The sequence below is a fragment of the Phyllopteryx taeniolatus genome, chromosome 18 (genome assembly GCF_024500385.1).
Source record: "Phyllopteryx taeniolatus isolate TA_2022b chromosome 18, UOR_Ptae_1.2, whole genome shotgun sequence".
Lineage (NCBI taxonomy): Eukaryota > Metazoa > Chordata > Actinopteri > Syngnathiformes > Syngnathidae > Phyllopteryx > Phyllopteryx taeniolatus.
Window position 1 is genome coordinate 569,612 of NC_084519.1, and position 27,091 is coordinate 596,702.

Genomic DNA, 27,091 nt, shown 5'->3' on the forward strand with positions numbered 1-27,091 from the left:
GACGTCACGGGAAAACTATCTGGAAAGAAGATACGGCCTGGCCAATAAAGGTTGTTCCCGCTTTAGTCATAACTGAACAAACAGACAAGATTATTCAGTTGGATTATTACTCCAGTGAATAATGTTTCAGTTAAAAGCGGCTCATTAAACATTGTGATGCAGCATGTAGAAGTAACAACGAATTTCTTTCTTGCAACAAAGTTACAAGAAAGCCAGCGCTGTGGTGAAACAGTTTGTTGATATGCACACAGTAATCGATATACTCATAATTCAGTCTTTTCAATTCGATGGAATGGCTAATATATATGAGCTCAACTTAAACACGGGGATCGTATCACAGCAGGTCACTCAACCCCTCAAGCACTTACAGGATTCTTGAGAACAATATTGAGAAGAATATATGGTGATTACCAACATTACCTTTTTGTAGGCTTTTGACATGCCCGGGCTTTCCATGAACAACGAGATGACTGGTCTTCATTTGGTGGATTGGACTCCTTAAAGGGCTGATTGCATCTGGGATTCTCTCGAGATGGCAAAGCGTGCGCATCATGGAGTCCTCATCATGAAGTAACAGCACTGAACTGGAAGGCTCAACACTTTTTGCATGGCTATTTTCGCAAGGGTTTTTCTTTGGTGTGGCAGAGACTTCACAATCACTTTTTTGGAGAGCGATTTCTTCTGTTGTGCTGCTGACCTTTGACACAGCAATACAGCCAGCGGATGAGCTTGGGTCAGCTGCACTGTTTGAGCTGCCATCGTTATCCTTATTCACTAAAACATCCATTGTCTCAGGCAAACTCAGCCCCTGTTGAGGAACCAATTCCAGACATATAGTACTGGATACAGCATCTGCATCTTTGAAATCATCATGAGCACAACATGCGTCCTTCCCATTGGTGGGACTGGAAAACGAAGGATGATTCACTCCTGGTTGAGAGTCACGAGGTAGGGTGACGGGATAGGTTTGGTGACTTCCTGGATTAGTCTCGATACGGTCTTCAGGGAGAACTGGATCCCTCGGTGTGCCTGCATATTCCATCACCTTATCTAGAGAGATGGTGCCAGGAATTTGTCTTTTGGAAGCAGCATTACACTGGGATGTGTTGCTTCCACAGTCTCCTTTTGGTAAAAGGCTGCTTGTCTGTTTACCTTTAACGTTTCCAAATATGCTACTACCGTAACCAGTTACATCTGTTTGTTCATATGAATCCAATTGGCTGTCTGGACTCAATTTTGTTTTGGCCTCATCGTTCCCATCTTTTTCTGTTAGAGAAGTATTATCATCTGCGGCCATGCAATTCACTGCTGAATCTGAGGATTGGCTGGATGAAATGGTTTGCGCAGAAGTGCCTTCTGCTTGCTGACCAGCCAAACGGGCTTCACCGTGGCTTGTGTCTTTTTCCAGGACATCTTTCACTCGCAACTTTTCTGAAGGTGCAACAGAATCTGTAGGCAACTCTTCCAGATTAGCATGTAATTCATTGCCGTCAATTTGATCAATCACATGCACATGAGCTTGCAAACTATCATCTGGCCCTCCTTCAAATATGCGATTCAAGTCAGTGAGTCCGTCCTGGCTGGTGTTGTTGGGTACTGGCTTTTTAATTGGTGAGAGGGTTAAATTTAGTGTTTCCATGAAGCACAGTTTCCTGTTTTGACTATTTTCCTCCACTGGTTCCTTGACTGCTGTTTTCACCATTTTCCCTTGTCTTTCTCTATTAATGGCATTGCATTTAGCATTGTGGGATTCTTCCGATGGCTGTTTTTCATCTAGTCGCCTTCTTTCAGATGTACTATTCCTTCTCCGCCTACTGGTCATTTCTTTATGTTGTCTGTCTCCCTTCCACTGGTACTTTTTTGAAAGCCTATCCCATTGCTTCTCTTTGGAAAAATCACCGTAGCTTTCCACTTGCTGATTTGTTGAAGATCTCTTCCGTTCTTTTGAGTCAGAATTTTCCATCTGTGAACTGGAATGTTCATCGGTCATCTTGATTTTTCCACAACGTCGACTGTAGTCCTTCGTATAGCAATGACGCGTTGAATGTTGAGAATCAAGGCGGGGTATTTCATGTCTCCTTTCTCTAGTTCTCCCTCTACAGGCATCCGAGGAACCTTGTGAATGCAAATTATTTATTGGAGGGCTTTTACTCCTTTCTGATCTGCAATATCCATCTACATTTTTGCTGTCCCTGCTTTTACATGTCGTCCTGGAGGCATGTCTTCTTCTAGAGTCTTTGTCTAATTTATGAGACCTGTCCTTTTCAATGGTATAACTGTTCCTATGAGCTGAACTAGTTCTGTGCTTCCTGTCTTGGGTATCAAGTTTCTGACATTGTTCCTCTCTGTTTTCGGTTTTGTGCTTATCTGACCCTCGATGCCGGGTTGTTGAACTAATGACAGAATTGCTGATAGAAAGCTCATTGCGTTTGTCAGGCACTAGACAATGTCCACTTGAGGAACCTTTGGAATGGCTATAAGAAGAGACTCTTGTCGCAATGCAAGAGGCACTGGCCTTGTTGTTAGGACTATTATTTTCCCTTTTGGGTGGTCGAAGGTGAACCTTCGGAAGACTACTATCCCTTGATGATGATGATGATGCTGCTCGAGGAGGAGAAGAATGCCTGGAAGGACTGGGCGTTTTAGATGTTGGAGTTCTACTCATGGAGATAGTGAGGGCCTGACTGGAGAAGTTTTGATCATGAAGATTATTCACTCTAGAATGTTGACAGTGACCTTTGCCTGACCTGTGGAGAAATGCTTGAGTTAAATTATGATTACTTAATATTTACTTTAGAAATCCATTTTTTACTCACGTGACTGGGATGGGATGTGAAATAAAAGGGAACACGTGGGAGGGAACATTTCAGATTTCATATATTGTCAAGAGAAGTGGTCAACAAGCAATGCACTTGATTGTTCCAATATTAACAGTCACGTTGCTATTTCATGTTCACTAATTGGAGACAAGACAAAAACTGACTTCCTGCAGTACATTAAAGGTGAAGTCTGCAGTTTATAAAAACCAAACACTTTTTGTCATACAATTTGTTTTAGGATGTCACAATGTCAGCAGAATTCTTTCTCTAAATGCTTTGAATGTTTCGCGTTCTAAAATGGTCAATACAAAACTACATATCCAATTAAAGCCAACATCCTTGACTTCATGATTCCGCAGTATTTAGAAAGTGCACTTGACTCGATCAAAATTATAATATACAGACACGTAATAATAATAATAGCACTTACAATGAATGATAACATTAACAAGGATAACAAAATGATTATCCTTGTCAACACCACACAATTGTATATGTAGCTCTTATTGCTTGGACACCTCAAATATATTATTCTTGAATTTATACACAAGCATGTATAGTTGGTGTACTATTTTTATGCTTTATATAGGGCAGTGGTTCTCAACTGGTTAGGCTTCGGGACCCACCATCAGTCCTCACAGACAAGCCGTGACACAGATTCCATTTTAAAAGAAATTGTGGCAGTTTGAACATGACGTACTGCAATACAAAATATGACAAGTGTGCCAACAGACACAACATTCAAATTCAGGTCCATGGAGCTGAAATGTCCTCTGCCGTTGTTTGTTCCTGTAAGTCCCCCGTCCCAGACATGTTTTACGAGTAAAACGGTGGTTATTATGTCTACAGATTGGTCCATTTGTAATGCAAAATAACCCCTCGCCTTAACGTGGGCTGTGGTCATCCGACATATCTTTAATTCGCTGACTTACAGTGTCATTTGAAAGGTGTGTCATTTTCGTTGCATCCAGCGAGGATTGATCCAACACCTCTCTGACCAGATCCATGGCTGCAGGGGAGAGAAGCTCTTCTGCGATTGTGCGTAGCTTCTTCAACTTGGGAACACGGCGTGCCACTTCGTAAAATGCACAGCGTGCCTGTTCCTGCTTCGAGCGCAAAGATGTAAGTCACTTTTGTGATGTCCTCAGGTCTTTAACTCTTCTTTGAATATACTCAACAGTTTTATCTTTGGGAGAAGCGCGTTTGCTTTGCAAATGCCTCATGAGTTTTGGTGGCTTCACGATATCCTGTGGCAACACTTCGCTGCACAAAACACGGATGTTCGCCTTTTTTGTCCTCATAAAAAAAGAAAAAAAGAATTCAGATTTTCTAGTCTGTATCGTACCTGCGTTTAGTCGTTGTCAATACTGATTTGCATACTGAATATGAACCATAGCTGAAATCTAGTAGGAGTCCATTAGCATTATAAGGCATCGTCGCCACCTACGTTTAGGACTGCGAACAGGAGGGATTCCGAGCGCTTCAAAACTAAAGCGCGGTCATTTTCTTTTACTCCCAGTTTAAGTCCAGCGACCCAAAAGTGGCTCCACCAGTTGAGAACCACTGATATAGGGGAAAGGAATCATGGGGCCACAGGCTGGCTACTGGACAAGAAGAAGGAAAAACAAAAAAATAACATTTGCCAAAATTGCCAGCACAATTATTTGATTTTGCATATCGCCGGCATCTCCCAAAACATCACTTTTCAGGAAACCAAAACAAAAAGGAATGTTTGTTCAGCCATTAATGCTGCATCGTCAAACAAAGCAATTTCGATTTGTCAATTACAGTATTAGTAAAAACAACACCTATGTGCGGACCGACCAATAGTATCGATTTGTGAACAAATATGAAATGGACCAACTTTAGATATCGGACGTTTCGGCCCGATGCCAGCGATATTTACATGTTGACACTTACGACTGGTTCAGCCTTTGTATTACAGCGTCCTTTCGCATAACCTCTTGTCTGGCCGTCCGTAGAAGCGCAGAGATATTCTTTTTCAGGTGATTGTTCTCAGTGTTCAGCCCGGTGTTCTATAAAAAAAATTACAATTCATTTCGATCATCATTTTCTTACAAACATGTTTACGCGCTGTAATACTGTATGTGACAACAGAAATGGAATTTGAATCATTATTTGAATTTAAATTGCTAAACTTGAATAATTGCACTAAAAAAAAAAATGTATTTGAATTGTTTCTTTTCAATCGTTGCATTGAAAAGGCGAAGCGGAATAGTATAATTTCAAATTGACTTTATTAGTTTTGAACTGAAGTCCAATAAACTTGAAACCGAATATAAGATTTGATCAATGAAAATTCCAATGTATATATTTTCATTCAGTTTTATCATTTCAGATCCAGTTCGACAAATTCAATTTCAAATTAGCTGTGACACACATCCGGGTTCGTTAGGAAGACCAATCGACCGCAGGTAGACACAGCTCCTCTTCGGCCAATCGGCACATCCGTTTTTGAGCGTGTGACATCGGGCCTCTGCGGAAAATCAAATCTTCTAACCAGCTACGGTGGCTGAAATAAGTATTTAACACGTCAACGTTTTTCTCACTGCATATATTTCCAAAGGTGCTGTTGACATGAAAATGTCTCCAGATGTTGGCAACAACCCACGTAAATACAAATACATTCAAAGTAAGAAGAACAAATAAGCTCAGAAATTAAGTTGCGTGTAATAATGTGAAATGGCACAGGGAAAAAGTATTGAACCCGCCAACTGGTATTTATTTCATACTTTTTACAAAAGCCTTTTTTTGCAATGAGAGGTTCGAGACGCGTTCTGTATGGAGAAACTAGTCGCATGCGTTGCTCTGGTGTGATTTTGGCCCGTTCCTCCACACAAGCAGCCTTCAAATCTTGAAGGTTCCGTGGGCTTCTTTTATGGACCTTGAGTTTCAGTTCGTTCCAAAGATTTTCGATTGGATTCAAGCCAGGTGATTGGCTGGGCCATTCTAGCGGCTTTATTTGTTTTTCCTTTGAAACCAATTGAGAGTTGTATTTTGGCAGTACGCTTTGGATCATTATCCTGCTGAAATGTCCACCCTCGTTTCATTTTCATCATCCTCGTAGACGGCAGCAGTTTTTTGTCAACAATGTCTCGCTACATTTGCCCATTCATCCTTCCTTCAACAATGTGAAGTTTACCAGCACCATCATGTTCCCACCGCCGACCTTCACTGTTGGTATGGTGTTTTAAGGGTGATGTGCAGTGCCATTTCTCCTCCAAACGTGGTGTGCATTGTGACATCCAAAGAGTTCAATTTTGCTCTCATCAGACCAGACTATATTTTCTCAGTATTTGACCGGCTTGTCCAAATGTTGTTCAGCAAACTTTAAACGAGCTTTGACATGCTTTTGTTGCAGCAATGGGGTTTTTTTTGCGTGGTGAGCGTGCATACAGACCATCCTGGCAGAGTGCATTAATCACGGTTTGACAACAGTACCTGCTAATTTCAGGTCTTTTTGAAGTTCTCCACAGATGCTCCGTGGCTCGAGGACAACTTCTGATTATTCTTTGCACTCCTCTGTCACAAATCTTGCAAGGAGCACCTGATCGAGTCAAATCTCTGGTGGTATGATTGGCTTTCCACTTACATGTGATGGCCCTAACCATGCTCACTCGAACATTCATAAGCTTAGATATGCGCCCGTAACCAATGCCGTTATGTTTTGCAACAATTAGTTAGCGATGGGCACGGTGGCCGACTGGTTAGAGCGTCTGCCTCACAGTTCTGTGGACCGGGGTTAAATCCCCCGCCCCGCCTGTGTGGAGTTTGCCTGTGTGGGTTTTCTCCGGGCACTCCGGTTTCCTCCCACATCCCAAAAAGGTGAATTGCCGACTCTAAATTGCCCATATCAATTGCCAATGTCGTTAGCGCTGAACTGTTTTTCCAACTTTGCTGCATAGCTCCTCTTTGCAATGTTAATTTCTTTAGTCAGCTGGTTTCTAGCTGGATTATACAGGGCCCTGTCCCCGCTCTGATACGCGTCCTCCTTAGCTTGGCGAAGCTGCTTAAGTTTAGCAGTGAACCACGGCTTGTTGTTGTTGAATGTGCGAAATGATTTTGTTGGTACACACACATCTTCGCAGAAACTGATATAGGATGTCACCGTGTCCGTATGTTCAGCCAGCGTACATTCGCGAGGTGGATCGACGGGAACGCCAATCTGATCTGTGTCCTCTCTTGCGGAGTTTCGCCTTAATGCCGGCTCGCTTCCCTCTGCGGCGCCGTTTCCGTCTCCATGCGCCGAAAACCGCGGACGCTGCCCCGGTAAGTAACTCGGGGAAAAAACTGAGCGGATTTGCGAAAGTTGGTGAAAGAAAGTCCGGAGTAGCCTCCTTGATGGTTAGCAAGTCTCCCCTTGTGCAAGCGAGTCGTGTCATGTCTCCAAAGACGAACGAAAAACACAAAAACAAAAACAATACTAGAGAGGGCGTTACCGAGGTGACCACACTGGTCGGCGCCATCTTGGATCATATCACATAATCACTAAAACGACGTATAATATCATGAATATACGGGGCCAGTAGAGATTCTGACAGGTTCTGTTGGGCAACCTCTCCAAAACGCTTCACGTTAGACCCCGACAGCAGCGGGCAAGACACGGTTGGGGAAGCAGGCGCGGATTTGATTTGAGGGGGCACAGCGTTTGTTTGAGGAAGCCACACCCTCTCTTGCCACAGCGTGCGGCCGGCCCCGATTGCAATGAATTGAATCGAGATTTTGACCCAGCCAGACAATGAAATGTATTGAATGTAAACTTCTGACTTTGAAGAAAGCAATGAAAAATGTTACTTAAAAAAGTCTCTCATTATTCTGGCAAATAGAAATTATTTTGGTCATCCAAATTGACCTAAAACAGTTCAAGTTTTGCCTGCTTTCATGCCAGACAGTGTGCGGAAAAAAAGCATGGCTTGTGATATAGTGACGTAAACTTCTGGTATGAACCGTATGCACAAATAAGACTTGAAAACGTATAGCCAAGTGGGTGTGAGAGACGGCTACGAAAGGTCGACGATAACAAACCTGTATCTCCATCTGCTGAAGTCTTCTGTGCAACTCTTTAATTTGGTGCTGGGCTGCTTGGAATCGGGACTTCAACTGCAACCATAAATAAATACATAAAGAAGTGAATTTGATACAGTTGACCAAAAAACTGTCGAGAAACCGGTTCAGCAGCTGAAACCATCAACGAGCTGTCTTGTCTCAATACCATCTGACTTTTTCAAAGCTATTGCGAAGTCTGTGCTAGCTGATTTGCAGCAAATAATCAATTGCTCACTTCAGTTAGCCGAGTTTGCTAAAGCTCTTAAAGTAGCTGCCATTAAGCCTCTGCTAAAAAAAAAAAAAATAGAACGCTGGACGCTTCCATGTCAGTAAGCTATAGACCCATCTCCAATCTCCCTTTCATAGCCAAGATTGTTGAGAAAGTTATTTTTAATCAACTCAGCAATTTCTTGAACTTAAATGGACTTATTGACAAATTTCATCAAAACTCATCACAGTTCAGAATCTGCTCTTATCAAAGTGCTAAATGATATAAGGTTGAAGACTGACTCGGGAAAGGTGTCAATTCTGGTCTTGTTGGACCTCAGTGCGGCTTCTGATACGTTAGATCATAATATACTGCTGAACAGGTTGCAAACGTGGGTAGGTAGATTCCGAACTGACTTTCATATCAAATCAATGACTCAACCTGCCTTCTAACAACTGAAGAACATATTCAGAGTGAAGGCTTGCATGTGTCAAGCAGAGCAGGAGAAGCTCATCCATGCTTTTATCTCAAGTAGACTTGACTACTGTAATGGTCTTCTGACTGGACTCCCTAAAAAGAGCAGTAAACAGTTGCAGCTCATTCGGAATGCTGCAGCTCGGGTTCTGACTAGGACAAAGAGGTCAGAGCATATTACTCCAATTCTAAAGCCTTTACGCTGGCTCCCAGTCAGTTTTAGAATAGATTTTAAAGTTCTGCGACTGGTCTATAAATCACTAAACGGTTTAGGTCCTGAATACAGTAGGGCTCTGAGATCGACAGACTCGGGTCAAATAGTGGAGCAGAGAGTTCAAAGCAAACATGGTGAAGCAGCATTTAGCTATTATGCTGCTCTATCTCCCTCCCTCCCTCGCCCTTGGGCAAAAAAAGGCTGATGCTCCTTTGCCTTGTCAAAGAACCTGGCCCTGCCATGAAGCCCCACCTCTCACGGCTAGGTGAGATGACCCTTAGCGCACAGCTAAAATAACAAAGAAGTGGCTTCAGAACAACTCAGTGACTGTTCTTGAATGGCCCAGCCAGAGCCCTGACTAACCCTAACCCAATTGAGAATCTCTGGAAAGACCTGAAAACGGTTGTCCACCAACGTTCACCGTCCAACATGACAGAAGTGGAGCGGATCTGCAAGGCGGAATGGCAGAGGATGCCCAAATCCAAGTGTGGAAAAACTTGTTGCATCATTCCCAAAAAGATTCATGGCTGAATTAGCTCAAAAAGGGCGCTTCTACTAAATACTCAGCAAAGGATCTGAATACTTATGGCTGTGTAATATTTCAGGTTTGGTTTTTTAATACAAATTTCAACAATTGCGTTTTTGTTCTGTCAATACGGGGTGCTCCATGCATTACGTACTACGTACATTGAACAAGGGGGGGGGGGGGGGAGAAATGAACAAATGAACAAATGATTTTAGCAAATGGCTGCAATACAACAAAGAGGTCTGAATGCTTTCCGTACCCGCTGTATAATTGGACTACTTCATTTTAAGCAGTTGTGCATGCTTTCCGTTGACGTGATCGCCCAAGCGCCTTCTCCCTCCGCATCCACGCTGCACATCACGATGACCCAAGATGCAGTATGCCTTCCCGGGTTCTTTAATCTTTCTAATGCATGCATGCACACGAAACGTGTGCACAGTGAACACATACACATGTTAGCGGGGTATCGGTGTCTTGCTCAAGGACACCACCGCCGTGAGTGTGGGGGACGGGTCCAGTCGGGGTCTTATAATGTAGAAAATCAAATATACGTGCCTGCCGTAGTACGGTCTTCAATGCTGTAAACCCTACGTCACACTCAGGCCCGGGGGCCAAATTTGGCCCACGATGTAAGTATATTTGGCCCGCAAGACCATATGAAATGTGAGATATTAGAGCTGGCCCGCCAGTATATAGCACATGCGCCACTCATATTACAAATCCCGGAATGCTTTACTAGTGTGTTGGACCGGCGAGCGCCCCTTCCCTTTCTGTCGCAGTCGTTAGCAACTATGCTACCGGTCTCCTCGAGCAAATTGACACTTTCCCTTCCCAAAAATGGCCAAACGACAGATGGGAGGCAGATTGTCTGTTCGCTAAAGTAAAAGACCTGTTTGTCGTGTGTGTGTGTGTCGTAACAAAGAATATAACATAATTGAATTAATGTTGTTTTTTTTTTTTTTAATCCCCTTTATCAACTTCTCGGCAGGGATTGTTAATAGTTTGAGGTTTGGATGTTTATTGAAGGACATTCTTATTTTTGGGGTTGTTTTGTTGTTGGATTTACATCAAAAAGAAAGGTACCTGGAGACAGATAAATAGAAGCTAGAGAGAGAAGAATTCATGTTATCTATTTAAATATAAAACAACAACTTTTATTGCAAATTTGATTTCTTGTGTTTATAATATTCAAGTCTGTTTATTCCAGATTCAGTGTTTCAGCAAAATCGAAGTTTGTTGGCCAATGATAAACTTGAACGCAGAAAAGGGCAACATGCACATCGCAGTGATTTTTCATCGAATATTGAGTTGAGAATATTGAGGCCCACGAGGTCCCAATTTGTAATTTTGGCCCACCGTGAATTTGAGTTCGACACCCCTGCTGTAAACGGTCACGATGACTCCGTTCAACGACGTTAGTTCATTCTATGTTGTGACATAATCCCTAATAAAAACTAATTAGACAATTGTAGGCGCGTTTCCTAATTCATACAAGATGTACTCGTGGATCGACCGTTGTCGCCGATGTTACGTGTACTTCGCGCTTCCGCCGGGACCACGACCAGGGCCAGGACCCGCAGTACCTCAACGCAAAAATAGTGCAACAAAAACGACACTGGCTGATCTGATGATCAAAAATGTTGCTTCAAAGTAAGACTAGCAAGAAAGGATGTCCGCTCCAGAGGTGGGGAGAGCAGCCAAACATCGTACTCAACTAAGTGCGCTGTTACTTGGCAATAATGTGACTCGAGTAAAAAGTAGTCCTGCAAAAAATGACTTGAGTGTCAAAAGTACACGGAGAAATAATTACTCAAGGACTGAGTAAATAGTGAGTACCTTCAGATTTTTGAACCGCAGCACGAACAGTACGAAACCGCCTATGACGTCAGCGATGGCGATCTCCCCAGGAAACACTTCGCGCATCTATACGATTCACGTAAATGGCCTATTTTGAGTTCCAAACAGCGAATTCCTCCGAGAGGCGACTGCTTTGCATGTATGTCGGACGCCGGCTGGTGGACCAGAATTTCCTGTCCGGAAACCTTTCAAATGGTCTACTTGAAGCATTCCTTACATATGAGGTAAAAGTAACTAACCTCGGTGTACGAGGATTCTCTCCCCTGTTGTTCTTCTGTTACAATCTCTTCATATAGATCCATTGATTCTTTCAGCTGTGAAGGATTTGGAGAAGACTTCTCTGTATAATCAAAAAGAAGAATATAAATGACATAAAAGAAGCCATTCAAAAGACAGCAGAGCTATTTACAAAAGACCATTTGACCGCGACCATTTTTTTTTTTTTTAGGGCTGCACACGAACTTATTTTTTTCACTGATACAGATAACCAATAACTCGCTGCTTCACCAAGCCGATACCGATAACAGATATCATTTTTTGAATCAGAACCAGTGCATTCAACAATTTCCATACTGAGGACCCCCAAACTAATGTAAAGCTGGAGTATAATTGTATTTTATATCGAGCTGGTTGTATAATGGAATGCATTTTTATTCATATAAAATATACTTCAAATGAAAATAATATACGAATATCACATTTATAATCATATATATATATATATATATAATAGGGATGTCCCGATCACATTTTATTTGCACCAAGTTTGAGTCTTTGAATTTAAGGATCAGCTGATACAGAGTCCCGATTCAATACCTCGACAATGCACTTAAAATATTTGTGTTCTCATTGCTCTTGCTCTCTCTCGCTCTCTCTCAATGTATTGTGTGTTCAGGCCTAGCACCAAACAAACATTTTTTTTTAGAACAATATATTTTCCCCAAAACTTTCACGCTAAATGTTTTGCCACTAATATAATGAGAGCATAACGAATTGGACAGATGTTTCACAACATGGCGGTGCGCGCATACGCAGCACAGCTGCGCTCTGCCCCAAACAAACGGTGTTTTAGTGTTTTTCGTCTTAAACGTCTGAGTGTTTTAGTCCGACTGCGGTCTGCTCCAGGTGCCTACAACAACTCCGACCCCCGCTCCTGCGTCGTGTCCAGGGTGGAGGCGCCATGGACGGCGAAGGTGGAAGCAGAAAGGGGGCAAGCGCAGCGGTATCCGAGGTAGGCTAGCGGCTAAACCACAAAAGCCGGCTATTGCCTCCATCGTGTTAGTCGGCGTACGCTCTCTGGACAACAAGCTGGATTACATTCGACTGCTCCGCTCTACTCGTAAAACGGTGGGAGAGTGCTGTGTTTCTGTGTTTTTGTTTTTGTGTTTGTGGAAACATGGATTAACAGCAGTGTTCCGGACAGGGAAGATAAGCTGTAAAGGAAATGGATGGATGGATTTGAATTGCATTTTGCACCTGCAGCTGGACAGATCAAACCCTGAACCCAATAAGCGGATCTCAATCTTTCAATCTTTTATGGAATCCTATGCAGTATTTGACCCATGGTGGAAAAAGAACCCTGCTACACAATTTTCAGTTTCTCTCTCCGATACACCACTCCTATTCTCGGACTGATTTTTTTCCTCTTGGATTGTATGATCCTTCAGATGGTCAAGGACAGCCAATATAACCCAATTGTTATCGCTGATCACAGCCCGGTCCATTTTCTAGAGTGCTCAAAACCACAACGTACATGGAGGGTTGATCCCTATTGCTGTCTATTGACACATTTAAACCATTTCTTTCAAACGGATTTGGTTTTTTTCATGGATTTGTATAACCCCAAAGTAATGTTAACCACACTATACGAGGCCCTCGAAGCTCACCGCAGGAGTCACATTATTTCATATGAAACGCAAATGTTTGCCAGAGCTATATCATAACATAGCAGAGGCCGACTGCATGTATGCTGAAGCTCCAACACCTGCACTCTACAAGAGGAAATGATTACTTCAAACAGAATACAATTAAATTTGTTTTTTTTTTGTTTTTTAATTCAAAACAAGTCCTTTATGAGCATGGAGCTAAAGCTGGGAAAGTCTTAGCTCATCAGGTCCGACAGGCTGCAGCTGTTAACGCTATACCTGAAATTTGCACAAGCGTAGGGACAACCAGTTGAAACTATTTGATACTGTACAGATATGAGCCACCTGAGGACTTTCAATGTCTTACTGACTTCTTAGATAGCCTGGACATCCGAGGAGTTTCACCCGATTAGCCGAGCACAAATAAATGAAGGAATAACAGAAGAGCTGATGCGGCGCAATAAGGCGCCAGGCCCCAATGGTTTTTCCTATTGAAATATTTCGGTTTTTTTCCAAACAAACTAGGACCGGTACTGAAATAAATTTCTCAAGAAACTTTTAACCTACAAACATTACCACAGACAATTCTGATTACAATTACAATGATATGACCTCAAGCAATTATATCAGGGCTACATAAAAAAAGATAACGCCCCTTTACTATGTGGTTGGTATCGTCCAATAAGTCTATAGCTATAGAAACATGGAACCCAGCAAAAGAGAGATTGAACCCTCTTCTTTCATCAGGAGAAAAGCACATTTCTACCTTCGACCATTCTTAAGTAAGCAGCAGTTGAACATAGGGAAGTTTCTTGAAAATACCCATTTCCAAGAAGAAGAAAGAAAGAAACTTTCACTTTGATGCTATTTTGGGGGTTTTTATGATAGCTCAACCATGTTTTCCGACTGTATCACAACAGAAAAAAACAAAAAAAGGGGCACTTTGATTGCAAAGTAACAGTTTATTTACAAGTCTAACACATGCCTTTTCAAGTATGTACAGCTGTGTGAGCGTGCGCACGTGTGTATGCACGTTTGGGTGCGTGTGTGACTCTTGGGGGTTCGGAGTCAGCAGGCGACCGGCCACGAACAGCCCCACCGCCGCTGCTTGATGCACCTCCTGTAAATGATTAAACAAAAAGAAACAATTAGCATAAAAATGAAACATTATTGCAGCAGTGTGAAGTGGAGAAAAAGACTTTTTTCATCTTTCTTGCCAACAGGTGTGGGAGTGCGTCTACTGCCGGTTGCACCAATTGCAATTTATAGAAAATGCACATTTTCCACAAAATATTTAGTTTGTGATGACGAAAGTGAAAATTATTTCTACATTACACACATCACATTGTCCGAAAATGATCATTTGGTGCGCTACTGTCTATAAATAAAAGAACGACCAAAAAAAATATACATATCCAAATTCATCTAGCTATCCATGCTGTACGTTTTTTGTCTACAGGATGCTACCGTCTATAAATCAAAGAACGACAATTTCCAATTCATCTAGCTATCGATGCACGTTTTTGTCTACAGGGTGCATGATTAGTCAACGTATAGAACTAACTGTCGTGCTTTTGAGCGTACGTTGCATGCTAAAAACGGTCAAACGGAGGAATTGCTCAGTCTATGGACGTTAGCAGGTTCTTACCTCCTCGCTGACTTTCTGCGGGCCCAGAAAATAACGCGGATCAGGCTCATTGTAATCAGAGTCCGGATGTCCAATGGCCGTCCACGTTTCGGGGGAAGTGGACTGGGATATGGTCGCAATCTCACCGCGGGCCTTCGAATGCTCGAGGCGAGCAGCGGTAGCGTAATCTCTTTCCTTTGGGGGGAAAAGAACATCATCCTTTTTGGTGTTAGCAAAACTCCGTTTTAGATTAAACCGTCTGTATTTATCCATGATTTCTTTTTTTTCCTTCCTCTCTCTCTCGCGCGCAACCACGCCCCTGCAACGCTCCACCGTGCCACACGGGTCCTCAGCGGATCTAGTCAGAGGGATACAGTCTTCATCTGACGTGCTGACAAAATTCTGATCAAAGCTACTGCTGCCCTCTGGTGTCGAATTAGCACACTAAGATCCTTCCCAACCCTTAGATACTTATTGTATTGTATTGTATTTATTGCCAAACCCAAAACAAAACTGAAACCGTATTCATACGTCCGTGGCACTAAACGGATGGGTTTATGAAAACGTATTAATACGTCCATGGCACTAAATGAGTTCGAGACCTAATAAAACGCACAACCGAAGATTTAAAACAAATGGTCAGCCCGATCAATCTCATTGGCAGGCCGCATCAATATTAGAAAGACGGCTGTTCCACCTAGGTTTCTTTACCTTTTCCAGATTATCCCAATATTTACACCCCAAAAAAAAGACAGCCATATTTCATCATTTGTTTGGAACAATTCAAACCCCAGACTAAAGAAATCCTACTTGGTGGTCCCAAGGATGCTGGAGGCCTGGGTCAACCATACTTTCCATTTTATTACCGTGCTTCAAATATCACAAAAGGTTGCCACTGGATACACACTCATAAGAATGTTCTAGGTGCAGACTGTTACCAATATGAACTTCTTCATTACCACGTAATCGTAATATACAAATAATAAGTCAGGTCGTTCAAGTCTCACTACAGTTCACAAAACATTTTCAACTAAACCACCCAGTATTTCCCCCCCCCCATTCATTAAACCCCCCCTGTTCCCACCATCCATGTTAGACGAAACATTTGAATGATGGCACTGGAACGATCTGGTTTTCCTGAGTAACCTATTCAATACGTTTGCAATACTGATGGGGGACCACGATATTCCCCAATCACATCTTTAAAAGGTATTTTCCGGTACGTAGTGAGACAAGAAAGTTGTTGCCCTCATTTCCATACTCACCACCCCGTATACATACCTCCTCACTGTGCATACGCCATGGGTTGATACAATTCAAATGGTTTGCATTATTCAAGGTAGATTTATAATACTGATGTTGAAGTATGGCCACAGTCCAGCCTTGGTAGGCCATATATTTTGGGCCTGCGCCTTTGCTTAACACATTTTGGGAACGGATATTTCAAGTATTTAGTCCCATTTGCAAGCAAGACTCACGCAGCCCTTTTCGGCGTGCCTCCTCCCGAATTTGCAATGATGACTTAACCTAGCTTTCCATAGCGATATCGTTTTCAGATGACGAAGAATGACATATTGCTCTTCTCTTCAATACTTGAACGTGTAAAATTGGGATGGATGATTTTTAAATATATTGTCCGTTCTTTTATTATGCATTTGATTTCTTCGGGGTTGAGCCTAGGGCGGAGGGCGGTATTTGAATAATATCTGCCTCTATAGACAACTGTTCATACTCTTTTTGTAACAAGAAAACATGAAAATAAAGTTGTTCAAAAAAAAAAATCTGCAGTAGAAGGTGTTCAAGTGGTCAGCTAGTCTTTCTCTGCTTGGGGGGATGGTCGCTTGTCGTTGGTTAGCGATTTGACTGAGTTGTTGGCAGTAAACTGTTTTTCTGCACAATTTCTCTTTGCGGCGTCAACTTCTTTTGTCAGCTGATTTCTAGCGGGATTCTACAGGGCTCCGTCCCCAGTCCCATAGGCGTCCTCTTTACCGTCGCCAAGTTGCTTAAGTTTGACAGTTAACCACGCCTTGTTGTTATTGAACATGCAAAATGTCATTGTTGGTATACAAACATCTTCACAGAAACCGACACTGTCCGTATATTCATCCAGGCTGCCAGTTGAGGTTTCAAAGACACTCCAGTCTGTGCAGTCCAGACAGCTTCCATCTTCGCTTCATTGGTCCACTTCTTGACTGTTTTCACCATATGCTTCGCACATTTCAGTTTTTTCCTGTATGCTGGTATTAAGTGAATTAAGCAGTGATCGGACGAGCCCGGAGCTGCACGGGATAGCGCTGTATGCGTCATTTAGCGTGGTGTAGCAGTGATATAGAAGGTTGTTTTCGATGTGCTGCTCGTATTTAGGGAGTTTAGCTTTGTTAAAGTCCCCGAGAGTAATGACTGAAACTGGGTTTGTTGACTTGTTCGGCGAGCGTTAGCAGTGCAGCGTTCGTGTCAGCCTGGGGAGGACTCGAGACACCCACGAGGATGAAAGCGGCGCGTGGCGAGTAGAATGAATAAATGGGAATATTTTCCAAAAGTAGTATTTGCACCAAAAGAATGAGGACATTTTTCAATGGATGTTATTTATGGATTTTGAAAGCAACAAATATTGTGGTCCGGCCCACTTGAGATCAAATCGGGGTGAATGTGCCTCGCAAACTGACTTCGGCACCCCTGATATAAAAGATCTCCAGAAATCATTTTTATCTGATTTTACCTGAAGTGCTGAAATTGTTGAGATCAAGGTCATCGTAGATATCCACAGAATCTTCGCTGACAGCAACTGTGGATTTTAAAATTGTATCAGGAGACTAGAAAACGTGATCATATCAACAATACACTTTTTTGTTGTTTTTTTGGTACCATATGCTGTAAACATTGATCTAAAAATGTGGCTTAAGCTTTTTCCGTATAGTGAGTAGTATTGCACCAAGTACCGATATATATATATATATATGTGTGTATGTGTGTGTGTGTGTTTTGTTATTCGTTCCGTTTGTATATCATGTTATTTATTGTCCAAAAGCGGACGTTGGAGAGGAAGATGCATGAGCGGTGTTGTGAAGGGGTTACTTTTTAGCGGAGTTGTTAGTCCCCCCCCCCCGACAACCACGTTTCCGCGTCCGATTAAGCCGCCTCGACTTGCTACGCTACAATGAGAGTCCACCGCTTAGTGAGCCCGCAGCTTTGTCGGCTGCCGAGTCTTGCCCAGAGCGAAGCTCTGAGGGTACTAAACGTTGGCGAGTGTTATGAAAAGTCACTCGGCGATCGCAATTTAAGCACGTGCTGGCGATCATATGCTAACTTACTTTGGATATTGAATATTTTGGTGTCGTAGGTCAAAAGAATAATGTCAAAGCATCCGTGGCTGTCACAAGCCAATGCAACAACAGCTGACAAAAATTGGGGAAAGCCAAATCTTTTGATTGCATTTGAAAACTGCGGCTCCACTGTGATTCCTTAGCGTATCTTTTCCCAGTGATTGATTGGTGCCTTTGTCATTCAAAAAATTTTAACATTTTACAAAAACAGATGACGCTGTGAGATTGATTCATGGACTGTTAACCTGAAAATAAAGATGCTAACAAAATAAGAACTAATGAAATTGCCCATAACCCTCGTGCGTACATGTAATTTTTAAGGTACACAAATTCCACAAATGTTCTATGCAAGATCACAAATTATGGGCTGAAATATGTGCCACCAGAAACTAAATTTGAATCGTCTATATTTGAATTGCTAAACTTGAATAATTGCATTAAAGTGTGCTGGATACATGGAAAGACTACTTTGAGGAGTTGTTGAATGAGGAAAATGAGAGCGAAGGAAGAGTAGAGGAGCCAAGTGTGGTGGACCAGGAAGTAAGGGGGGAGTTAGAAAGGCATGAAAGAGGATGAAAAATGGAAAGGCTGTCGGTCCTGATGACATTCCTGTGGAGGTATGGAAGCATCGAGGAGAGGTGGCTGTGGAGTTTTTGACCAGCTTGTTCAACAGAATTCTAGCGCGCGAGAAGATGCCTGAGGAATGGAGGAAAACTGTGCTGGTGCCCATTTTTAAGAACAAGGCTGATGTGCAGAGCTGTGGGAGTTGATGAGCCACACAATGAAGTTATGGGAAAGAGTAGTGGAGGCTCGACTCGGGTAAGAAGTGAGTACTTGCGAGCAACAGTATGGTTCCATGCCTAGAAAGAGTACCACAGATGCATTATTTGCCTTGAGGATGTTGATGGAAAAGTACAGAGAAGGTCAGAAGGAGCTACATTGTGTCTTTGCAGATCTAGAGAGTACCCAGAGAGGAATTGTGGTACTGCATGCGGAAGTCTGGCGTGGCAGAGAAGTGCAGTGGGTAGGGAAAGTCTTCAGACCCCCCTTACATTTCTCACTCTTCTTTATATTGCAGCCATTTGCTAAAATCATTCAAGAGAATGTTTTCCCTCATTAATATACACACAGCACCCCTTATTTACAGAAAAAATAAAATAATTGACATTTTTGCAGACTTATTAAAAAAGAAAAACTAAAACATCACACAGCCATAAGTATTCAGACCCTTTGCTCAGTATTTAGTCGAAGCAGCCTTTTGAGCTCATACAGCCATGTATGAGCTGTATGAGCTCATACATGTCTTTTTGGGAATGATGAGACAAGTCTTTCACACCTGGATTTGGGGATCCTCTGCCATTCCTCCTTGCAGATCCTCTTCAGTTCTGTCAGGTTGGATGGTGAACATTGGTGGACAGCCATGATCAGGTCTTTCCAGAGATTCTCAATTGGGTTCAAGTCAGGGCTCTGGCTGGGCCATTCAAGAACAGTCACGGAGTTGTTCTGAAGCCACTCCTTCGCTATTTTAGCTGCGTGCTTGGGGTCATTGTCTTGTTGGAAGGTGAACCTTCGGCCCAGTCAGAGGTCCTGAGCACTCTGGAAAAGGTTTTCATCCAGGATATCACTGTACTTGGCCGCATTCATCTTTCCTTCGATTGCAACCGGTCGTCCTGTCCCTGCGGCTGAAAAAGACCCCCACAGCGTGATGCTTCCACAACCACTGTTGGGAGTGTATTGGTCAGGTGATGAGCAGTGCCTGGTTTTCTCCACACATGCCGCTTAGAATTAAGGCCAACAATTTCTATATTGGTCTCCTCAGACCAGAGAATCTTATTTCTCACCATCTTGGAGTCGTTCAGGTGTTTTTTCTTTTAGCAAACTCCATGTGGGCTTTCATGCGTCTTGCACTGAGGAGAGGCTTCCACCGGGCCACTCTGCCATAAAGCCCCGACGGGTGGAGGGCTGCAGTGATGGTTGACTTTCTAGAACTTTCTCCCATCTCCCGACTGCATCTCTGGAGCTCCGCCACAGTGATCTTTGGGTCCTGCTTTACCTCTCTCACCAAGGCTCTTCTCCCCCGATTGCTCAGTTTGAGCTGACGGCCAGCTATAGAAAGGGTTGTGGTCGTCCCAAACGTCTTCCATTTAAGGATGATGGTGGCCACTGTGCTCTTAGGAACCTTAAGTGCAGCAGAATTTTTTTTGTAACCTTGGCCAGATCTGTGCCTTGCCACAATTCTGTCTCTCAGCTCTTCAGGCAGTTCCTTTGAGCTCATGATTCTCATTTGCTCTGACATGCACTGTGAGCTGTAAGGTCTTATATAGATAGGTGTGTCCCTTTCCTAATCAAGTCCAATCAGTATAATCAAACACAGCTGGACTCCAATGAAGGTGTAGAACCATCTTAAGGATCATCAGAAGAATTGGACAGCACCCGAGTTCAATATATGAGTGTCACAGCAAAGGGTCGGAATACTTAAGGCTGCGTGATATTTCAGTTTTTCTTTTTCAATAAATGAGCAAAAAATTCAACAATTCGGTTGTTTTTTTGTCAATATGGGGTGCTGTGTGTACATTAATGAGGAATAAAATGAACTTAAATGATTTTAGCAAATGGCTAAAAATTTAAGGTGTCTGAATACTTTTTGTATCCACTGTATGTTAGAATAATACAGGACATTTATGATGGCAGCAGGACATTGGTGAGGTGTGCTGTAGGTGTGACAGAGGAATTTAAGGTGGAGGTGGGAGTGCATCAGGGATCAGCCATGAGGCCCTTTCTGTTTGCAGTGGTGATGGATAAGATGACAGATGTGGTTAGATTGGAATCCCCATGGACCGTGATGTTTGCGGATGACATTGTGATCTGCAGTGAAAGCAGGAAGCAGGTGGAGGAACAGTTAGAAAGGTGGAGGCATGCACTGGAAAGTAGAGGACTAAAGATTAGTCGAAGTAAAACAGAATATATGTGGATGAATGAGAGGGGTGGAGGGGGAAGCGTGAGGCTACAGGGAGAAGAGATAACAAGGGTGGCGGACTTGAAATACTTGGGGTCACCCGTCCAGAGCAATGGGGAGTGGGGTCAGGAAGTGAAGCAGGTTGGAACGGGTGGAGGAAGGTGTCAGGTGTGTTATGTGACAGAAGAGTCTCTGTTAGGATGAAGGGCAAAGTTTAGAAAACAGTGGTGAGGCCGGCCATGATGGACGGATTAGAGACGGTGGCACTGAAGAGACAACAGGAAGCAGAGCTGGAGGTGGCGGAAATGAAGATGTTGAGGTTCGCTCTCGGAGTGACCGGGTTGGATAGGATTAGAAATGAGCTCATCAGAGGGACGGCCGAGGTTCGATGTTTTTGGAGACAAAGACTTGGATGGTTTGGACACGTCCAGAGGAGAGAGAGTGAGAGAGAGTATATTGGTAGAAGGATGACGAGGATGGAGCTGCCAGGCAAGAGAGCGAGAGGAAGACCAAAGAGAAGGTTGATGGATGTCGTGAGGGAAGACAAGAGGGCAGTTGGTGTTGGAGAGGAGGATGCAGGAGATAGGCTGACATGGAAAAGGATGACGCGCTGTGGCGACCCCGAAAGGGACAAGCCCAAAGGAAAAGAAGAAGAAGAAGAAAAGATTGTATTTTAAGGCACAAAACTTTAAGTCACAGGTATTTGGAACTGAAAAATATAGTAATACACTTTCAAATGTATTCAACTTATTATGAAGACTTAGGAATTATTTCCATTCAATTTTTTACAAGAGCATCATAATTCTCAAAATGATCCTTTGTCCTCACCACCACAATGTCTTTTGGGGTTTGTTTTTTTTTCCCACTTCCAAATTCCTCCTACGGGCTGTATTGAACCCCTTTGCGGGCCTGTTTTGGCCCCCAAGTCCTGAATTCATTGATTGCGTTAGAAAGTAGCCTCAGAATTATCTGCAATCATCTGCTCCATGACACATTTTTTTGAACTATCTTCTCATCAAACCATTTTGTCATGTTTGTATATTATAAAGTACCATTTATGGAAATAAAGCAGTATTTACGCACGAAAATGTGAGGTTTAAACAGCCCATTTTCCGTTTTTTCCAATGGCGGCGTCCGCTCGAGCCATCTCATTTTTCAGGTCAAACTGAGAGCAGGCAAATTACCGAGAACAAGAATATTAATAGTGAATCATGGACAGTTTCCTATTGTGGACGAATCCTATAAGGTTGTAATTTTTGACGCCAAAATCGAGGAACATTTTCATCTTGATCAGTACCGCAGAAGATCTCAACCAAGTTTAAAAAAAAGAATAAGAATTCAAAATATATAAATAAATAAAAAACGAGGATGTAAAGGGAGTTCCCAAAAAGGTAATCTGAAAAGAACAAGTATTACCTTGCGAAAAACAATCAGAAAATGGCACAGCGATAAGAAAAGAAAATGGCGGCCGTTTTTTTCTGGATTTAGGAACATACCTATGACATCGTCTCTTCCAGGATTCAAATTACACGTTATTCAAATTCAGTTTTTTCATGCAATTATTGAGCTTTCGCAATTCGAATTCAAATAGAAATGATTCAAATGCATTTGGATACATACAAACGCGAGCCATGTCGTTGCCGGTGCTCTCCATTCTTTCAAGTCGCGCCGTAGCTCGCGTTATTCCTGCAAAGAATTACAAAATCATTGACTTCTTACTTGTTCAAAAAGACAACATTTGCAAACAGGCTGAGAAGGTCTCGCGTTACAAAAGAAGCCCATATTCTCCAGCAACGATTCTCAAACGGTGGGTCAGGACCCAAAATTGGGTCACGGTCAGCGTGTAAAGAAATGTACATTTGTTCCTATTCTGATTTTTTTTTCCCCGTACGGTACAGAGGGCGACCAAGTTCCCACACAGAACATAGTCGGAAAGTCACAAGAAATGTGACTTCCTTGCGCTCTAGTCACTTAGTTTACGCTAGTTTACAAATCCAGTGCGGCTCAGGCTTTGCCTTTGGCGGTCCAGCAAACCCATTTGAAAGGACATTTAAAAATATCATATCGTGTGTTTTTCAGAGGATATTTGGGGAAAAAAATGCAGTATTGTTTTTAAGTTTGGGTGAGTGGGTCGCACCTTTGTAGCAATCGGATCTCAGGGGACAACAGTTGAGAACCACTGTTCTGCAGGAGAGACAGAAACCAGATTCATCCAGGAAAATCGCCATTTGCCCACAACAAGGTATTTTAGACTTTCGAGTGAAAGAAACACTCAGACATTTACTCTTAAATTGGGTTGGCCCTTTGCTAGCCGCTAACCTTGTCACATGCAAACCGCCTAGCCACTCTGGTTTGTTGTTTTTGTTTTTGTTTGTTTGGTAGTATGTCAAACAACCGACTTGCAAGGATTTTGTTTGCTTTAACGATGCAAACGGATTCCCCGTAGTGTTATTCCCTATTGCAATGCGTAACATACGGACATAGAAAGAACAACGATCGTGGCTAAAAGTGAATGTCGCGCCAATAACCCTAAGCACACAGGAAGTTTACGGCACATCTTCCCGCGGAGAGCTATGGCTACGCAACTCGGAGCCACGGGCTTCTTGTAACACAATCACGAGTCAGAGCAAACAATCCTACTTACTGTGTGACTCTGAAGATTAGCATCCCCACCAAGCCGCGGGATGTTGCTAAACTCACAGGACTGCGAAATTCGGAACAGCGGAGTTCGTCGCCTCGCGCAAAACCTCTGTCCTCGTCGCCTGCCGATTACGTCATAGCTGTGCCGGTCGCCGGGCATAGACATCACAACGCCGGGATCCCGCCTTGAGTAGGTTGGCCCTTGGTAATGACGGCGAGGTGAAGCTTCATGAAGCATTGGAACGCTTCATTTCTTCATGCTTCATTGCACACGAAACCACCTGCTGGCCAACCGGCGGGCTAGCGGGCGGCAGCCTCTTTCCAAGAATGCCGAGGAGTGACGACGTCCAAATTGCTGTCAACACTCCAAACTCTCTCAGCCTCTACAAACCACGCAGTCTTGCCGCCACTCCATATCCAACACACGCACACGCACTTTGAATGGAGGCTGCGTGAGGGGCTGAGATTGCTGGCCAACCCTGAAGCGCTTCCCGAATCGGTCACGTGGTACAGCCGGGCAGCGAGCCTTCGGACGTCATCACTTCCGGGTCCGCCCCCTCCATTACTCGACACACGCCTCGAAGACTCGACACATCTCGGAACATCGCGAGCCCTTGGATACGTTAGCACGTCGCCATCTTGGATGTCTCAAATCGCTGCTTTTTTTGGGGAAGTCTGCTCGGGTTTTTTGGGGATCTGCCGGTCAACTAATGAATCTTGGACACGTGTGGTCACGCTGCGTTGCATCACGGGCGTCATTTAGGCACCAATTCAAGAGGTTCTCCAGCGTAGTGTTCAGTTCGGTCCACGCTTCGTCGGCTTTCTGAACTCCAGAAAGCACCTTTCGACAAATCCGAATCACCTTCATGTTGAAAAACACACCAAGCAATTTGTCTACGGTAGTTGGAGCCACTCTAGTATGACATTTAGGATATATCGGCAAATGTAAGCAAAACGTATGAAACAAGATAAACAATGCAGCAGTGACAAGACATTGAACATGAGCAATATTGCTAATTTGGCAGTAGACGCCTAGTGCAAATATGGCATAATTAAGAAATAGTGGTGTAACAATTCATTCATTATATCGATTTATATTCATCAATCGATCTGTGCTTGGGAAATTAGCATCAGGACGTAAGTATATCGATTGAAATCATTTTAAAAGGTAATCAATCGATTGTATCGAAACTAGGAAATAGCGCACTGGATTGAAGCCCCTCAGACTTTAAATGGAGGAATGTGTTTTATTTCCAGGAAAAAAAACACAATGAACGTCTGGGTTTTGGTAATGCTCAAACTTCTACCCACACGGGGCGGAGGATTCTTGCATCTGCTTCCAAACGCAGTTGTCACTTACAATCCTGTCTTATACATTCATACCTTTACACATTCACACGATACTAGTAAAGTTTTTACAAACACGGAATGTAACTACGTACAGGACTCCGCCGTCCTCACGGAATTTCTCGGACTCCGCCGTCCCTCTTTTACTTGCCAGTGACTAGTATTACACAAGGTTTATTCTGCCGCAGACTTCTTTGTCGCGCAATTCACTCACTCTTTAATCCTTTTTAAAAAAAAAATTAACTCACCAAAGTCGTCTTCAATCCTGTGGATTGTCGCCAACCTTCAGATCCCAGTTGAGGAGAACGAAGACCAGTCCCGTAAAGGGTCTTACTTGCCGTGGCCACGGTCTCTTAACTGGAAGTCGGCTCCACAACTGGAATCCTCGGGTGTGTTGACGTCCGGCTCGAAGGACCAATTTAATGTTGGATTTATCTCACCCAACACCTATAAAAAATAGACACAAAGGAATGAAGACGCTGGTTTCTTTTTGCTCATGAGGAGAACGTGTGGGAGATTGTTCAGTTACAGTCTCCTATCACGCTCTAAACAATCTCCTGTATTTATTTGAAATAGGGAGGTATCTAAGGTACAAGACATAACATACTAAGGCGAGGGTTTCAAGGTGAAGATGTGAGATTAACACCCGGCTATGTGTCCTTGGTCAAGGCGCCCTTTTCTGATGATTCCTGCAGAGTCATTTTCTTGAAGGCGAGACATCTTCCTCTCCCCCACGGTCAGCAAGCAACCATCAAAATCGTCCACAATACCAATGCAAGCCAGCAAATAAATGATAACTTTGTACAATTTATTTAACAGTAACTTACACATCTGTGAAGGCACCATTAATGCTGAAAGGTACATAGAGGTTTTAAAGAAACATATGCTGCCATCCAAGCAATGTCTTTTTCACGGACGCCCCTGCTTATTTCAACAAGACAATGCCAAACAACATTCTGCACGTGTTACAACAGCGTGGTTTCGTAGTAAAAGCGTGCGGGTACTAGACTGGCCTGCCTGCAGTCCAGACCTGCCTCCTATTGTAAATGTGTGGGGCATTATGAAGCGTACAATACGACAACGGAGACCCCGGACTGTTGAACAGCCGAAGCTGTACGTCAAGCAAGAATGGGAAAGAATTCCCCCTACGAAGCTTCAACAATTCGTGTCTTCATTTCGAAAAAACATTTATTGAATGTTGTACAAAGAAAAGGTGATGTAACACAGTGGTAAGCATGACCCTGTCCCAGCTTTTTTAGAACGTGTTGCAGCCATCAAATTCTAAGTTCATGATTATTTGCTAAAAACAATCAAGTTGATCAGTTTGAACATGAAATATCTTGTCTGTGTAGTGTATTCAATGAAATATAGGTTGAACACGATTTGCAAAACATTGTATTCTGTTTTGATTTATGTTTAACACAACGTCCCAACTTCAGTGGAATTGGGCTTGTAATTAGGATGCCTCCTGGACGCCTCCATGGTGAGGTGTTCCGGGCATGTCCCACCGCGAGGAGACCCAGGGGACGACAAAGGACACACTGGAAACGCGACGTCTCTCGGCTGGCCTGGGAACACCTTGGGATCCCACCGACACCGGTTTAAGCATAGACACGTGGAATGTTGTAGGGAGCGAGGGAGTTTTAACTGAACCGAGGTGGCATTAATGGGTTTGGTGACCTCTGTTTAGGCAAATCTTTTTCTGACAGAATAAGTAAGGAAGCAATCTTGTCTTTGTGGGTTTTTATGACATGAAAGAACAAATCTTTTCAAAGAGAGGAAAAGGTACAAGCAAAGAAACACCTTCGTGATGTCAAAGTGAGAGAGTCAGAGAAGAAAAGGAAAGAAAACAATGATCTTTGTCCAGCTGCACTTGAATGTCTCTTTATCGGAATGGGCACATGCAGAGACTGAGAAAAACAGCGAGTAGTCACAACATGGCCGGGACATGTACTGTGCTGACGAAGAGCTGTGGAACAATAATGCATGTGAAGGTTGGATACAACTCATAGAAGTAATATGTGTGGCGTATACATTTTCCCATTTATATATATCATCATCATCATCAGCCATTATCTATCCACTGCAGGGTAAATTCCGGTGTGTTTAATGATCGGGCAACGTGGCCAGCCCATTTCCATTTCAGGGTTTTTATTTTTTGAATGACG

At 43.1% G+C, this 27,091-nt stretch overlaps 1 protein-coding gene across 2 annotated transcripts in view; it reads right to left on the reverse strand.

Annotated features, from left to right (window-relative positions):
- Nucleotides 1-24,078, reverse strand: part of casp8ap2 (caspase 8 associated protein 2) — a 32,591-nt gene extending 8,513 nt beyond the window's left edge. Inside the window, exons 1-7 of one of the 2 annotated variants that reach the window (XM_061753721.1) lie at nt 23,581-24,073; nt 22,557-22,622; nt 17,377-17,442; nt 11,405-11,505; nt 7,866-7,940; nt 4,740-4,855; nt 421-2,747 (exon numbers count right to left, since the gene is read on the reverse strand). In XM_061753721.1, the coding sequence (XP_061609705.1) occupies nt 421-2,747; nt 4,740-4,855; nt 7,866-7,940; nt 11,405-11,505; nt 17,377-17,442; nt 22,557-22,590 (2,719 nt within the window). In that variant the 5' untranslated portion in view covers nt 22,591-22,622; nt 23,581-24,073. Of the gene's footprint in view, nt 1-420; nt 2,748-2,835; nt 4,424-4,739; nt 4,856-7,865; nt 7,941-11,404; nt 11,506-17,376; nt 17,443-22,556; nt 22,623-23,580 lie in introns of those variants that run through there. The other variant, XM_061753722.1, reaches the window with a different exon arrangement.
- Nucleotides 24,079-27,091: the final 3,013 nt, after the last annotated feature.